We start from the raw sequence: 16,875 nt of genomic DNA on the forward strand, positions 1-16,875 counted from the left end.
TGTTGTGCGAATAAATGTAACCAAAAATAAACTGTATCGGTGCCACGGATACCTGTTACTACAAAATGTAGACAGCAGACTGCAGACCAGATACAAAATATAGACTGCAGAGTGGGTACAAAATGCAGACTGAGAATCTGAAGAGTTTTTACGTCTGGTATATAATAACATGTCATCTTACAGCTTACCGAGCGTCACGCAATCGCTTTTCCGCGATCAGCCTTCGCGATTATTTGCACTATTGTGGAAAATTCCTGGCCCATTTCTTGATGAAAATCGATCGTAATTTAATTTCAAGCCTTCAACATAGTTGGTTGGTGTGATGTCTGTACAGATTTTACCAATGTAATAAAAGTAGACGACACGAATAATAGTGATGGTTAGCAAGCTTAAAACGGCAACAATCGCCAGAAACTACAACGGATACACAGGGTATGAGTAAGTTTTATTGATTTTACGAGAAAAATCTTCATATTTCGAAATATTTATCGTTGTAAATCGACCATATTTCGTTCCATATACTATTCCTTATAACGTGTTCAAATTTTCAACGGTTCCTAGCATAACTTATTTTGAGTCACACAACGCGTGACGCGTTCGTGAATTAATCGTTGGCTCTTTCTCGAGACGTGACCTTGGGTTGCCTATGACAAGACGATTGCGTAAACAATACTTAACATAATAACATAATACACAAATAACACGGGATTTTGGATCATGTATTTATTAAAAAGAATATCCATACAACTACAATGAAAACAAACATAAGATTCACCTTTCTGATCGTGAAATTAATACCATTCGCATTGTTATCGTAGCTACGTTCCCTGGCATCAAGTGAATCCAACATGGCGTCTTTCTTCACAAGCAGTTTGCATCCATTTGAATTTTGTTCTTCAGTCTCACGGTAGTAGTGTTGTTCAATAGATTACATAGAGTAAATGCAGTTTGGTTTCAGATTTCAGATTTTGCTTTTTACAACGAGTTAACGTTTTCAACTAAGACATTGGCATACTTAGCATACAAGACATACAAGGCATTCAATGCTTTCATGGCTTTCAAGCGTTCACGATTCAGTCTGTTCCAAAATAACTGCTCAATAACATCTTTTTGTGTGGATTGGCCGCGAACAATACGACTTGTGTATGCTTCTATAAGTATTTTGAGCGTTTGCGCCATAATGCACCAGATGATCGTAATCCAAACACGTTGAAATATAAAACGACTGACAAAAGAGTTTTATAGGCAAAAATCTCGTGTTCGTCATGTGACCCGGCCCTGTCCATGCATGACAACGTCAATCATCATCAAGATAGCACGCGTGATCAGCATGTGAACACCTCATTGGATCACAGTTAGTTGTCATGATGTTGAGGGCCCAATGACCTCTGGGTACTATCGCGCAATTTTTCCATTTTGTGACGGAGGAAAAAAAAAAAAAAGACGACAAAAAAACAAAGGCATTTTATGACTGGGCTACCACAGGTATCCCAGTAATTAAGTTTATGTCAATCACCTGTTATAAGTTTAACTGTGTTAGTTTCGAAACGTTCAATTTTTATATCCTTTTATTTTATCGCTTATGATTAACTCGATTGATTACGTGAAGTTGTAGTGTTAACATTTGATCACGTTTTCAGTAGACGTAGCTATTACATTGCACGTGTACTTATCAGGTTACGAATTTCTTGTGAAAGTCACATGCTATCGTTGTACAACGAGTTTACATCTTCGCTATTTAAGAGCAAGCTATCTCGCTATTGTCGCTATCATTGGGTTATATGCTATCAAGCTAGGAGCTAAACCAAAGTAAGTCTTTTTTACTTGTTATAATTGTCGCATGATTTCGTTACTCTGTTTACATCGGTTCCTATTAGATAAAGGCTTAGTTGATTTCATTGTCCTTATGCACAATCGATATACGGTACAATTCGGCCCTTCCACTTATTACCTGTCACGTAGAACCTTTCTACCTCAGCTGATGTTGAGAATTAACTGAAAGTTAAATTAATGATAACGGGGGAGAAAGTCAACGGAGGAAGCTGCGTATGAAGTTGATGGACACACTGCTATGAGTTTGTTCACTCAGCAAGAAAAAGTTGCGCTTTCTTCGATAAAAGATTGTTGTGTGACGGTGGTTTTCAGATACAGGGATGAAATTTTACTCGTTATGAACCTACCAGTAGGTACAACCACCAGTAAGTAAGCCAGTAGAGTTCCCAGGAATACAAAAAACATGAGCTTCGGCTAAAAGATTGGTGGTAACCGACCTTGTAATGTCGACAAAGATGTCTTTAGATCGATAGCAAAGTATTTTATAGCGGGAAATATGTCGACATTATGCAGCAGCTAATCTTCTGATATTAAGTGGTTGATGCAATTATATGAAGGATGTTTTCTTTCTTGTCCACAACTTGATATTATTCTGAAACAAATTGACACAAATACTCGGAGTAGTTTGCGGCAAGAGTGACAAACGTCATCTCTCAATCTCTTGTGTGAAAACAGAAGAAAAACAAAGGGTGAAAGGAAAGCGGTCCATTTAAAGCTTTTGTTTCCAATTTATAGTAATATAAAGCATTTTTTTCATTCAAGCATGAAACGTCTTTATTCCAGCGTATAATACTACGGAGACGACGAGATGGGCGTTAAAGACTTCCGTGCTAAAGTTTATTAAGAATTCTCACGCTGGTTTCTAGCGCTGAACTTACACACAAAAGGGTTCTCAGCTGCTTGCTTTCATCACATTTTAATCCGGTCAGTGTAAAACTGCAAACTGCAGACCGGGGGTAAAACGCAGAGTCGGTTCTAAAACAACCCGCTTCCCTGGAAAAACTTCAAGAGTCAGTTGGGATCGAGGCCACGTAAGTCACGAGAGGCTGGCAATAATCGTCATGGGCAGAAATTGACTACAGCATGGCCGCCAAGCATGCGCTCAGTTGTTTAGTGCGGCCTTTAAAAATGTCTAACGCTATAAGAGGTTTGTATGGCAAAGACAAAAAAAATTAAAAACTATTCACCAACTGAAAATAAATTTCGTATCTACGAGCATCGGTATTTTAGCGTGCGACCAAGAAGCAGCTTTGTAAGAAGTGCCGAGGTCCACACGTACTCTTTTAATCACGGTTCCCCAGTATTTTACACTAGCACCATACAAGAGTCATACCGACCTTCCATACAAACATAGTAAATTAGCTCAACTTGCCAAAATTCGAGCTGTTGTGTGCGAAGACGAAATTGCTGTTAAAAGTATGCCCACATCGCGCTACGAACTTTGGTCTTTTCACTTCTATTTTACGTCGTTTCTACGGTAGACTGTGCGGTCCAAATAGTTCCTCGAGAAGTTTAAGTTTCGCGCTATTCACAATCGGAAGAATTTTTGAACGCCATAACGCAGAAATGAGTTTTGGAAAGCTAAAGCGAGGACTCTCTGCCTGGAGGTTTATTCAACCGCCATTTTGAGTCACCGAGGCCTGGTTTCTTAGTTTGTTTAGGGCCAGGCGATAAAAATAAAGAAAAGTGATTGGTTTAAAGGACAATAAGAGGAAAAGTCTCTGTCGGCGTCCCTTGCGTGACTCGTTTGCGTGACGTAAACTTGAAAACATGTCACTTCCTTTTTTTCGCAGTTGCTGATGACTTTCGCGATAAAAATTTATAAAAATCTAAGGTCTTTGGTTTCCCAATCAATAATAGCGTTAACAATGTCCGGTGTGCCTCCTTGTAGTGTCTAAAAATGAAGAAGTATGTCACAAAAGGCAGCCACGAAGGCGAACAACAACAGTACACACAGTACACGTTTCTTTAATAATCTTCCCCCCGCTCACACTTTCCCGGATGTATACTTTTACATAAACAACCGCTGTCCTAGTATACTACATTCCCTCTCTTTCTTCGCTCAGATGGTTGACCTCGAAAGACAGAAACATAACAAACTTCCACTTTGTTTAGATACCGTAAAAGTTCAATTCGATTCCAAATGTTCAAGACAAAAATCACGCTAAACATAAACATAGCCTTGGCCGTTCAGCTTATAAAACAACGTTTCAATGTCACTCATGTAATAACAACGAACAGTAATATGAAAATGCCAATGTCACTAGTTTTAGTACAGAACGTAGTCACTCAGAGCCTTTGGACGGCTCGTAATTCTGCCGGATCTTCTCACATGCGGCTCAGCTGTAGGTACAGTAGAAGGTACATCTTCTGGTGGTGATTCAGCCATTGGTACTTGATCCTCTGCCACAGGTGGCGTCTCAAATGACTTAGGTTCAGTCCGTGGTTTAGCGTCCTGTTGTGGCGTTTCCTGTTCTTCTGGATCTGGCATATTAAAGGACTTAATATGCTGAAGGCTGCGTTTGTACTGGACACCTTGAGGCGATCGCAACACCACCTGGTCCCCATAACGAGATATCACCTGATATGGTTCCTTCTCATAGCAAGGTGACAGCTTATTTTCTTTCTTCTTCTCAAGCAGAACACTGTCTCCTTCTTTCACATTTCGATCTCTGGCATGGAACTTCTTGTCCACATAGTCCTTGTTAAACTGCTTTCTCTGATTGTCCCGATCACGAACGGCTTGGTCGCTCACTTCTAGCTCCTCCTCTTCAACGTTGACTAGCTCAGGCATTTTAGTTGTTAGCTTTCTCCTAAACAATAACTCGGCGGGACTCTTTCCTGTGGTTGAATGTGGCGTGGACCTGTACGCCAAAAGAAACCTGTTTAGTTCCTCTCTCCAATTCTGTCCTTCTGCATGGGCTGCTCTCATGGACTTAAGAAGCGACCTGTTTTGTCTCTCTACCTCGCCATTAGCTCTTGGCCATAGAGGTGTTGTGTAACGGTGTTCAATCCCCATTTCATTCAGGTAATCTTCTACTTCTTTGGATACAAGATTTGAGCCATTGTCGGTACGCAGACCTTTAGGCAACCCATGTCTTGCAAATTGGGCATCCAAGCAATGAATGATGGTTTTGCTGGAAGTTGTTCGGATAACATCAACTTCTATCCACCGGCTGTAATAATCAACGAGAACTAACAAGTGTTCTCCAGAAGGTAACGGACCCATTAGATCCACAGCTACTTCTTCCCATGGTTTGTTGGGTAACGGTGTTGACTTCAATGGTGGGGGTGGAACGTTCTTTGTAACCATCTGGCACCCGTAACACTCTGCACATCTTTTCTCGGCATCACGATCCATAGCAGGCCACCAGACTTTTGTTCTAAGTCTCTCCTTTGTCTTTGTGACTCCTTGGTGCCCCTCGTGTGCCAAACTAACGACTCTCTTGCAAAGTGCTTGGGGTATAACAATTCTTGTCCCCCGGAGAATTACATGGCCAATAAAAGTCAACTCATTGCGCACTGGCAAATACTGCTTTGGGGCATTGTCCCATTTCCCTTCGATGAGACAATTTCTGAGTGCTTGCAACTCAGAGTCTTGTGCTGAGACTTGTTCAATCTCTTTGATTCTCAATGCAGCGGGGACAGCATGTAGAGCTATCGCGCGTACATATCCATCATCTTCCGCGGAATTGTCTGACGCCGGTATCTTCGTCAGTCGGGAAAGGGCATCTGCGATGTTTTTTCTTGAAGGCACATAGCAAACTTGATAGTTGTACGGTTGTAAACGCAGAACCCAGCGCTCTATTCTGGCTGAAGGTTTAGACTTCCTGGAATAGATGACTTTAAGTGCTTCATGGTCTGTCACCAGATCAAACTGTGGAAGCCCGTACAAGTAGAGGTGGAAGCGTTCACAAGCCCAGACTAAGGCTAGTGCTTCCTTTTCTGTCTGACTATAACGACGCTCCACTTGACTCAAACTACGACTAGCATAACAGATGGCACGGCTTTCCCCATTCTTTTCTTGCACCAGCACGGCGCCAAGTCCAACAGGACTTGCATCAGCAATAACACGGGTGGGTGTGTCCTTATCGAAGTAAGCTAGGACTGGTGCACTTGCAACTTGACTCTTCAATCTCTGAAACGACTGCTCCTGCTCCTTGCCCCAAACGAACGGTTCCCCTTTTCTTGCAAGTTTTCTGAGGGGATCAGCAGTGGTAGCAAAATCGGGTATAAACCTGGCACTGAATCCAACGAGCCCCAAGAAGCTACAGACTTCTGAGGGTGTCTGAGGCTGACTTGCCTCTGCAACTGCTCTGACTTTTTCCTCCGTTGGGCCGATGCCATGCTTACTCAGCAAAAGACCCATGAATACCACTTTAGTCATTCGGAAAGTGCATTTTTCAGCATTCAAAGTCAGCTGCTTCTCACTAAGACGTTGCAACACACTGTGTAAGTTCTTATCATGTTCTTCAGTGTCTCGACCATGAACGATAAGATCATCTGCTATGTTTGACACCCCTTGTAGACCTGCCATTGACTGGGTGATGATATGCTGGTACTTCTCTGGTGCGGCATTTACACCGAAACTCAAACGTTTGTAGCGGAATATACCATCATGGGTGGCAAAAGCAGTGATATCCCTTGAATCAGGATCCAGCTCAATTTGGTGAAAACCCCACCTTAAATCTAACTTCGAGAAAACACCACTCCCATTAAGACTTTCAAGGACTTCATCTATGGTTGGTATGGGCAATCTTTCCCGAATAATGGCCTCGTTGGCTCTCCGCATGTCGACACACAACCTTATGTCCCCGGACGGTTTAGGAGCAACAACGACTGGGCTTACCCACACCGTAGGCCCCTCGACTTTCTCAATTATGTCCTTTTCAAGGAGTTCGTTAACCTTGGCAGTTACTTTGTCCTTTACAGAAAAAGGTACTCGTCGCATTTTTTGAACGACTGGAGTTACACTGGGGTCAATGTGTAGCTTCAACTGATAATCTTTAAGCTTTCCAATTCCCTGGAATACACTGGGGTATTTTGCTTTGAGTCCTCCCACGAAGGTACCATCAACAGTGTTACAGTCTCCTGTCCCAAGAGTTCCCGAGAGATCCACACGAAGGATTCCAAGATCTGTGGCGGACGAATATCCCAGCAAACAACGCCCGGATTCAACAACAATGAAATCTGCCACAACCTTTGCTTTGGGTACGGAAACTTCTGTCTGAAACTGGCCCTCAATTTTAAGCTCTCGACCCCCATAAGCATACAATCTCTTCAGACAAGGTTTTAATTCAATCTTGAGCCCCTGATACTTAAGTTCCTGCAGTGTATCTTTACTAATGAGGTTACTTGCAGAACCTGAATCAATCAACACATCTCTGCTGATTCCACCAATCTTCACTGAGATAACGGGTTCAGAGGAATTTGACATAGCACATGTCTGTTCTTCTATAGTAAAAGCAAAACTGTCATCCTCACCTGACTCGTTACAATGACCCTCAACATGATTTGCCTGTCTCCCCTTACCATGACGCTGCTGTCTGCCTCCCCGTTGTTGGTTGTTACCTTGTTTTCCAGGCTTCGAGTTCCTTCCCCCTTTGCAACAGCTGGCATAATGACCATATTTACCACACTTGCTGCACTTGCGACCTCGGGCGGGACAATTTGTACTTTGGGCAAAATGACCTTCTTTACCACAGTTGAAACAAACGCTTTTCCCTTTGTCTCCACGCCCAGGACGTTCTTCAACTGCATGAGTACCTGCTCCAGGTTCTTGGCTTGGCATGACCATTTGACCTGCCTGCTCGTGTGAGGCTTCCCACTTTCGAACTTTATCCATTGCTGCTTGCAGAGTAATATTAACGACTTCCAATAGCTTCTTCTTTAGCTCAACATTAGGCAACTTTTCAATCAATTGATCCCGTAAATTTTCTTCCAAAGTTGGACCAAAATTACAATGACGAGCTTGTTTACGTAAACGAACCATGAACTTATCGGCGGTCTCTCCCTTTGTCGGCGTAAGTTGACGAAAGACATGACGCTCGTACGGTACATTGTCCTCGGCTCGGAAATGAGCATCCAACTTTCGCAGACACACCACATACTCATTATCCTCGTTAGCATTCAGTGGTCCAGGATCTGGAATATCTTCGTAAATATCTTGTACTTCCATACCTGCTAAATGAAGTAACTGAGCTGTTTTCCGAGAAGGATTCGTAATTCCCTTGCCATCGATGTAATACTGATACGATCGTTTCCACTGTCGCCATCGTTCCGCGACCTGAGAGGAAGACCCTGTTAAATCTAGAGGTGGAAGCGCCCTTTCTACTGAATTCGCCATCCTCGTCGCCAATTTGTAGTGTCTAAAAATGAAGAAGTATGCCACAAAAGGCAGCCACGAAGGCGAACAACAACAGTACACACAGTACACGTTTCTTTAATAATCTTCCCCCCGCTCACACTTTCCCGGATGTATACTTTTACATAAACAACCGCTGTCCTAGTATACTACACTCCTTTTAGCGTTATTTTTTACACCAAATCAGAAATTTTGACGCCCGTCATATGAGCCGCTGACTGTCGTCAATTTCTGCTTATGTCATGGCAATTTCAAGCGATTGACGTTTCGATCTTCACTTCCTCGGATGGTTTTGGCGTTGTCTTATTGTTTAAAGGTAAGAACGATTAGAAACGTAGGTGTTTGAATATGCAGTTCACAGCCAGCTAAATACATTTCCCATGTAGCTCGCATATACTTTGTTCTGCCTTGAAAGTAGTTGCGATAGACTTTCATCACATCAGCAATTTCGATTACTTGGACAATAACAATCTGTTTCTCGTACCTTTGTTTCGGGATGCGAAGTTTGGCGTGCAAATTCTTTAAATTGAATGCAAAGATAAGGGTCTAATTAAAAACCTCCAAACGATATCCCATTGTGTGTGCCTTTCTTAATCCGCTCGGTGTTTCACTTCAGTACTAACCCGAGGTAAATCTGCGGCTATCATGGTTAACTTAATCTATGTCGGGCCTCTTGTTGGCTGACAAGGAATGCGTAAAATATTTAGTTTTGCTGTGACGTGTTTTTATTCACTGGAAAAATGGCGGAGTCTTCTCTAAATTAAAACAAATTAAGAGCAAGTAGAAGTCTCAAGTTCCTTTTAAGTTTAATTTAGACGGAAACCAGAAATGTCCATAAATTTCAACTAAAGAACCGAGTTTGCATTTTACCCCTGGTCAGCAGTCTTCAGTCTGCATTTTACCCTCAGTCTGTATTTTACCCCTGGTCTGCAGTCTTCAGTCTGCATTTTACCTTCAGTCTGTATTTTACCCCCGGTCTGCAGTCTGCAGTCTGCTGTTAACACAGACCGCTTTGCAGTTCACAGCCACCTACATGCATTTCCCTTGTTAATTAAAAAGGAATAAACGGTTCTGCTGAGCAATATTAGGTAGCTTTAACATACATGTAGCTCATGTATACTTTCTTGGGCCTTAAAGTATAGTAGCGATAGACTTTCATCACTCATCGGCAACTACCAGTTACATGTAAGACACAAGCTAAAGAATGTTTAATTTAATTGTTTCAGCGGCTAAGTAGGAAAACAGTCGCAAAATCGCGACTGACAGACAAATTTTAGTACAAAAGGAAGATCTTTAGTCGCAAATGCGATCGTATCGGTCGCAATGGCGAGCCCTGACTGACTATAAATCCCATGTGATCCCAAAGTCATAGCAACCGCGGTCATAAACAGTTGATTCTTTTAGAGCTAAGTCAGCATTTTACCCCCGGTCTGCAGTCTGCAGTCTGCATTTCACACTGACCCGATTGCAAATTGACTTCTGGTGGACAAAATATCTGTTCCCACGAGGAAGAGGGTCACTGGCTACAAATAAAAAAATTGTTCAGTAAAAGCAGTGGGCATGTTTGTTAACGGATGTTCAACAAAAGTAGAGCAAGTCCGCGCGTGTTTCGAAACGGTCTGACATTAATGATCTGCGCGTGGTGAATTGAAAGGTTTTTTTTCATTCGGAGAACAAATCAAGTGATTTGATTTCTCTCTGTTTTTCTCAAATCTGAGCAATTGTCTACATGTCACGGGATTATTTGCTTAATCACGGTTCGAGACTTTCTTTCAACTTCTCCATTTCCTTAACGGAGAAATATACTCTAGAAGTCATCTAGCTTTTACCTTCGCCATTAAAAAAAAACATGTATATATCAAATTAAATACGGTCAAAGAACAGCTAGATAGTCCGAATTTTGTTTCGGTCGTTAGCGGTCCTTTTTGCACCGAATAAGGGTTAAGGCTCAAAAGTCATTATGTACCTTGGCAAGTGTTTAGAAAGGCGCACGAATGACTTGTTGAAAGATCGATACCACTTTCAACCCCAAAAAAGGAAAAGCGTAAAATTCTACTGTGTAGAATTCCATACCGCCATTTATAAGGTGTGCAACGTGCCGTCCTCTTTTTCATCTCTCCTCCATAGCATTGGAACAGATACAATTCGAGAAAAAGGCCTCTTTTAATTCGATCGAAAAAATTGCTCCCTTTTCATATTTCTTAAAATAACTTTCCTGTTGTGTTGTGCTTGGGCTTGGCACCTTGGGATTTTGACACCATTTGCATACTTGCTCTCTGTCGGATTCAATCGTAGAAATTATCTTTATTTATTTATTTTTACTCAGGTGTAATAATCATGAACCCGTTTTGTTGCATAAGGACCATCAGAGACGTTTCCACCTTCTCCTTCATTTGTCCAGTCCTCTGGTATCTCCTCATCGCCACCTTTCCACTAGAAGTGCTAGCAGATGTCTATTTTTTCGAAATCCCATATCATCTACGTGTGATCCCTGGTTTTTTTTTAGTGCTCATCCATGCTATATCCATGTGGACGCTTAGTAAGACGCTACAATTATGTGTCGGCGCGTCAACTATCTTGTCTCTCCTCCTGTCAACCTTAATCAATATGCCCATGGTTACTTTCATCACCTTGCTTGTGTCGGTCGTGGGACCCGAATTTTTCGTATTTACCTATATTCTTGTAGCCTTTGGGGTTTGGCTGACCACGTGGATACTGAAAAAGTGCATGGTATGGACACTTCATCGATGCTCATTTTATTTCAAAATATTCAATGATGCTGCTAAGTCGGTCATTTGAACCCAGTGCTCTAAGCGCGCATTTGAGGGGTCTCATTGATGGGGCTAAGCCGTCAGCCGTAAAAGAGCTTAAAATCTAACCGTGAGCCGTCAAAAGGGAAGAACTTTTACCGTCAACAGTCAAAAATACAAATCAATATTTACCGTCAAACGATTTAAAGAATCCTCTCTTTCGGCTGCTTGCTAACAACAGTTTTAGAACTGGAAGAAGTTTTAGAATGGTAAACTAGTCTTAAGATTTCCAAAAAAAAACTCAGTTTATCGTCATTTTCACTGATTTTCACCTGTAAAAGCGGCAGTTAATAAATATCTTAATAATCGACTTAATACTTTGATATTAAAAAATAGCCGACTCCATTGATAACATTTCTTAGTACACGCCACTAGTGGAGGGGATAGGGGGCGGGAGCCTGGGAGAACAGAGGATGGAAGAGGGCGGCCAGCGGAATCTACATGACAGAGAGTTAACTGATGTGTAACTCAACGAAAACGGGAGTGGTCCAATTTTCATCTCGTTATCTAGAGCGTCAACTTATAGCTAAAGAGAATATTTCAGGCTCTGAAATTAACACAAGCATAAACGCGCGTGATGTTGGGTTGACTCTCGATCGGTGCTTGACGATTTCCACTCATGTTAGCAACCTATGCAAGTTTGCAGCCTACGCCCTCAAGCCTATTGGGACTATTTGGCCGTACCTCGCTCAATCAAGTACGGAAAAACTGATACACGCCTTTGTGTCACCCGAATTGGACTGTTTGTAACAGTCTCTTGTACGATCTTCCTGATAAAGAGGTCTTCAAACTGGTCCCACATATCCAGAACTCGGTCGCCCGACCAATCACAAAAACAAGGAATATGGAACACATTACTGTAACTCCAATTCTCATTTTTTTATAATAAAATAACAACAGACATACTAAACATCAATTTTTACTCCAAGAAATATATCTTCCTAATTGGCGTCAACCGTCAAAGGCCTAAAAATTAATCGTCAACTGTCAAAATCGAAAACAAAATATAACTGTCAACCGTCAAAATGAAAATTAAACAAAAATTAACCGTCAACCGTCAAAGGTCTTAAAAAACTAGCCGTCAACCGTCAAAATAAAAAAAAAAAAAAAACTAAAACCCTCCACCATTAAAGCTAGCCAGCAATTAAGATTCTCAATTAAACATTAATTTTATGAAAATTCCTTTGATTTTTTTTTTAAGAACAAATATCCAAGTCACGTGGATTCGTGTTTAGACGGTTTGGACTTCTAAGAAGAGGGCCTGGGTTAACCGACATTGCAGCCGTCAAACGGCCTTAGAGTTGACCATCAATCGTCGAAAAGCAGCTCAGTATCACTGTCAGAGGGTTTGATGGTCTATCAGATATCACTTTCCTATCAACTCGTCACGAACAGATACAATTATTTAGTGTCTATGTTTCCGAATATGCACTCACTTTGTTGTCATTTCCACTAATTTTCGCCTAACCTTGGTACCTAAGGAAGTATTTTTCTTTTTATCTGCAGCTTTTGTTATTTCCCGTTGCGTGTGGCCACAGAAAAGTTGCCTTTACCGGAAGAAGTTCCGTTCCTCTTCGAGAGATCATTTTGACCGTCGACGAAGAAATTCCCACAGAGCAAGATTTTCAAGAACTAAAAACTAACGCTCTACCCTATTTATCAGACGTTCAGACTGCTCTGGAAAAGGGATGGAGGCCAACCAATTATTTTTTCGCAGGAAGCACAGTAGAGAGATTTGGCATCGCAATGATGATTTCGCAAGAACCAAGATGCTTCGGAAAGGCACCCTTAGGCTCATTAGATGCCGACCTTGACATGATGTTTTGCTGTTCGGGAGTAAAAGCTTCCTTTTCTGGTCAGGATGATCTTCTTGTTGAGCCAGTTTTCAGTGGTAAGGAAGGTTTCACGGGATATGCTCACCTTACTTACTTCACTCCCAGCGTCGAGAAAGTATTTGTCAGTTCAACCCTTCACAGACAGAAGGCGATTGGTGCTGTTCAAAACATGCCCGTTGACAATCTACCCAGCGATACATGTTGTTTTGGCACAATCGACTCCGGCCCCAAAGTCAGTTTCAGCTCCAGGGGGCCCACGATGAAGCTTTGTATTGCTCCTCTTTTCGAGGCTGACTTCACCATCTGTATCCATTGCCTTGAGTGGCCATACATGAGTGACTGGTCTTCTCGTCCAAGGTACTGGCCCAGTGCAACAGATGTAGAGAGAATCTTGTCACTTGGTTGCCATCTTGTGGCCAAACCAGCACCAAGCGACAAGAATAAAACGAGCTGGAGATTTTCGTTTTCCCTCGCCGAGGTGGAGCTTTCCAAACTTGTCCCAGACACAGCGAGGAAATGTTTCTTAGCTCTAAAAATTATCCTGAAAGACCATCTTCAACCCGTGGAGCCAAGACTTACTTCTTATCACATCAAAACTATTTTCTTGAATATTCTTGAAAAAATACCAGTTGGTTTCTGGGTGGAGGAAAACATAGAAGAATGTTTCCTGGTATTGCTAGTGGAGCTTCGAGATGCTTTGAAGTCTAGAAATTGTCCCCATCACTGGTTCAGCTCCGTCAATTTGTTCAAATCAGAGGTTTCGCTGTTTTGCTTGAACACCATGCACTGGCTGTCTTTGGTTAAGAAAGTGGAAATAATTCTGCGCGACCCTGCTTCATTCATTTTTGACGATGGATGCTGTTGTCTTTCACCGTGCTGCTGTCCGGTGCCGCATCAAATATTTACTCGACGAACCGGCGATCAACTATCTACAGATTATATGGAGATCCCATTTTCTGTCAATGGTCATGGAGACCCGTCGGTTGGCGATTACGCTGGTCAATCATCACCTGAATTCCCATCTCCAAGGTCTGAAGCTCATCTCCACGGTGGAAGTTTGTTTGAACACGACAAAGAACAAGTAATCACTTCTGAACCAGATCGATTTGTTGCGCCAGGAGCCTGTTTGTATCCGAGTGAACCTGCAGACCACGTATTGTTTCTTCCCGTGTAGAACATTTACCCCCACTCAAAGATCATATGAGAGCATATTGGAACTGCTGTTTCAGACAGAATAGGCGACAACTTCCTCTCAGATGTCTTCGTGTCAGTCCATATTGAGGACACACTTCAACAGGCTCATAATACAAGACCAACCTTGAAGGAAATTTTTTTTAATTGTTGTACCAGTTTAACATTTTTTAATATATTTCGAGCCATTTTTTTAACATCGCTCACACTCCTCACCTCACTTACTAGCTAAGTCGTTAAAAAAGGGTGTGAGTCCTCGATTTTGGTCCTCTTAGATAAAAATTACCGATAAGAACTGTTTGGTACACGATTTCCCCAGAACAGCTACTTACTTACATATTCAAACACTACACAGAGTAATTGTGCCAAAACGCTCGTTTTTCACGAACGGCTTCTTTGTTTTTCCAAGCTTGGAAAAACAAAGAAGCCGTTCGTGAAAAACGAGCGTTTTTGTGAAAATAGGGACCTTAAGCAACCAGGAAGGCAGCATCGAGGAAGACGTCGTTCAAAAGTTGAAGTTATATTCTTCTTTAGAATTTCGTCATGGCTGCATGGATATGTTTACGCCTTAACACCTCGACTTCAGCATAACGTTTGGGATCAGCGTTGATCTGCCGCTGGGGTTTCCGCTCCCAGCCAACGCAAATTCTTGTGATTTCGCATTGTTAGGGAGTTTAAAAACCTAGCAACGTCGTCAACAGCAACGGGAACGTCACTAAACAAAGCCTTTGTGAGTTAAATGAGCAGAACTATGGCTGTGCACGTGTTTTATGAATCTTTGAAAATTTCTTTGCGTCCTCTGCAAAACAACAACGTGAAATAACCAAATTTGCGTCGTCTGGAGAAGAATAATTACTGCTACTTTTTTAAATTTCTAATTAAGGGCTGTGTTCCATATTCAGTTTCGAGATTGTTTTGACAGTGGGAAATAAAATAAATGAAATAAACTAAATGACTTTAGAGTAACGCCAAATTCGTAGATAAAATATAATTTCATTTTTTAACCGACATTGTCCACGGTGTCACCGTCGTCGTTTCTTAAACTCCCTGTTGTTTTGCAGAGGATGGCTAAGAAATATACAACATTTTAGAACGCGCGTGCTGAGCTTTTGATCTGACTATGAGATCTTTGGGGCCACGTTCTCGTTACCGTCACCGTTGTGGTTTGCTTAAAGTCCCTGAAAGCTGTTCAAAAAGACGATGCAATGCTTCCGGAAGTTGGCTGTTGTAATGATAATTTTCTCTTTCAATTTCGTGGCGTTACTTTTGTTTCAAGAATACGATTTCGTTTTAATCAATGTCGTGATCGTCTTGATGAATATATCACGGCGGATCTTTGAACTCGGGTCAAAAGGACACTCAGCTCTTTCATGTGCTATTGGTTGGATCAATGGTTATTCTTTTATCCCATAATACAACAAATCGTAGTTTCAAGATAATATCCTGTAAACATATTATTTCTATGGCTTGTGGTTGACTTTTATCCAGACCTCTTGAATACTCAGCAGTTTCCTACGTTTCACTCCTAGATTTCAGTATTAATTCTTTAACCGTCTGCCACATATAAGTTAGTAATTGATATTTTCTTTATTCTCATCACTGGTCTGCTTGATATTGCATCGATATTTTAAGGAGAAATTATTTCCTGGTCAATCCTGGGGGTTAAAGGGTTGGGAGTCAAGTCCTGGGAGTTGCCTCTGATGTATGATTAAACAATTTTTTTTTATCATTGAAGAGAAAAGAACAAGCAATACGTTTTCTACTCAGTGCAAAAGTAAGCTATTTACGTCCAGTCGGACACCCCAGTTAACACTGTTCGCAAATTAACGTGCCTAAGTTTCCCACAATTCCTGGCAAATTTGTCAATGGACCACCATTTTGCCCCAAAACAAGTGATCGAGTATTGTTTACCTACCTTGACCTCCAAGGAAAGTGCGAGAATTAGTATTCACCGTTATGGTTTTTCTTGTCTCCGTTTGCCCTCTCACACAAGATAAATAAGACGAACCAAAAAAACGGCCCCAGCCTGCTTTTCAGTCCACTACTTATGGAAAAAAAAAAAAAAGGATAAAGAGAATAGGCACCGATGGGATTTGAACCCATGACCTCCTGTTTACTAGACAGGCGCTCTAACCAACTGAGCTACGGCGCCCTTCATACGTCCAACTTACTTTTTGCTTCAGATTTGATTCGTTATTATCCATGGAACTGACACACCAATAACCAGCAAGGGTATTGACCAATTAGGTAACGTGACATTCCTTTACTTAAGGTGAAAAGCGCAAATCAGAATAAACAGTGGTCCAAAAACATGAATCTCGGTCGTTTGTGAAGAAAAGAAAATTAAAAACTTGCAAAAGTAAAACTGGTAAAATTAGTTTCTGTGCAAGTTGCTATCGGTGGATTATAGCTGAGCTGATACGTTGTGAAAAATTATAATTGATTGCATTTGCTCGAATAAATTTTCATCATGGTTTACAGAGAATGTACTTCTTGACATTCTCAAAAAATAGTGTGACAAAAACGTTTATTTTAGGTAAAATAATTAATATAGGGCCTGTCCGGGAGTCGAACCCGGGACCTCTCGCACCCAAAGCGAGAATCATGCCACTAGACCAACAGGCCGCTTCTTAATTACTGGTCAGACAAAAAGATATAAGAATAAAAGAAAAAACATAACGGGTAGCAACGGGTTGATCTAACCATAATAGAGCAATATTTGGATTTCATTTTCATTTCAGTCAATGGACGGTAACTCGCATAAAAGTCGCCCCAAATTTCGGAATTATCACAGAGGCTATAGAAAGGGTTTGGAATATCCATTCTAAGCTTACGAGGGATA

General features: G+C 41.5%; 1 protein-coding gene and 2 non-coding genes across 6 annotated transcripts; 1 reads left to right on the top strand and 2 right to left on the bottom strand.

Moving 5' to 3' along the window:
* The first annotated feature begins 1,690 nt into the window (after positions 1 to 1,690).
* On the top strand, positions 1,691 to 15,715 carry LOC131787142 (uncharacterized). Of its 4 annotated transcripts, none has more exons than XM_066161495.1 (4): positions 1,691 to 1,809; positions 2,617 to 2,757; positions 10,524 to 10,927; positions 12,514 to 15,715. In XM_066161495.1, the coding sequence occupies exons 3-4, from the start codon at positions 10,535 to 10,537 to the stop codon at positions 14,014 to 14,016; spliced, it is 1,896 nt and encodes a 631-aa protein (XP_066017592.1). In that variant the 5' UTR covers positions 1,691 to 1,809; positions 2,617 to 2,757; positions 10,524 to 10,534; the 3' UTR covers positions 14,017 to 15,715. The 4 variants fall into 4 exon arrangements, with proteins under 4 accessions (XP_066017592.1, XP_066017591.1, XP_058960220.2 ...); XM_066161494.1 differs by having other exon boundaries at positions 1,705 to 1,809; positions 2,596 to 2,757; XM_059104237.2 differs by lacking the exon at positions 2,617 to 2,757 and having other exon boundaries at positions 1,705 to 1,809.
* A 396-nt stretch (positions 15,716 to 16,111) lies between these two features.
* Trnat-agu (transfer RNA threonine (anticodon AGU)) lies at positions 16,112 to 16,185 on the bottom strand. The gene has a single exon. It is a non-coding gene; the product is annotated as a tRNA-Thr (tRNA).
* A 401-nt stretch (positions 16,186 to 16,586) lies between these two features.
* Positions 16,587 to 16,658, bottom strand: Trnap-ugg (transfer RNA proline (anticodon UGG)). Its single transcript has one exon. It is a non-coding gene; the product is annotated as a tRNA-Pro (tRNA).
* Positions 16,659 to 16,875: the final 217 nt, after the last annotated feature.

Source organism: Pocillopora verrucosa, chromosome 14 (genome assembly GCF_036669915.1).
Source record: "Pocillopora verrucosa isolate sample1 chromosome 14, ASM3666991v2, whole genome shotgun sequence".
Taxonomy (NCBI): domain Eukaryota; kingdom Metazoa; phylum Cnidaria; class Anthozoa; order Scleractinia; family Pocilloporidae; genus Pocillopora; species Pocillopora verrucosa.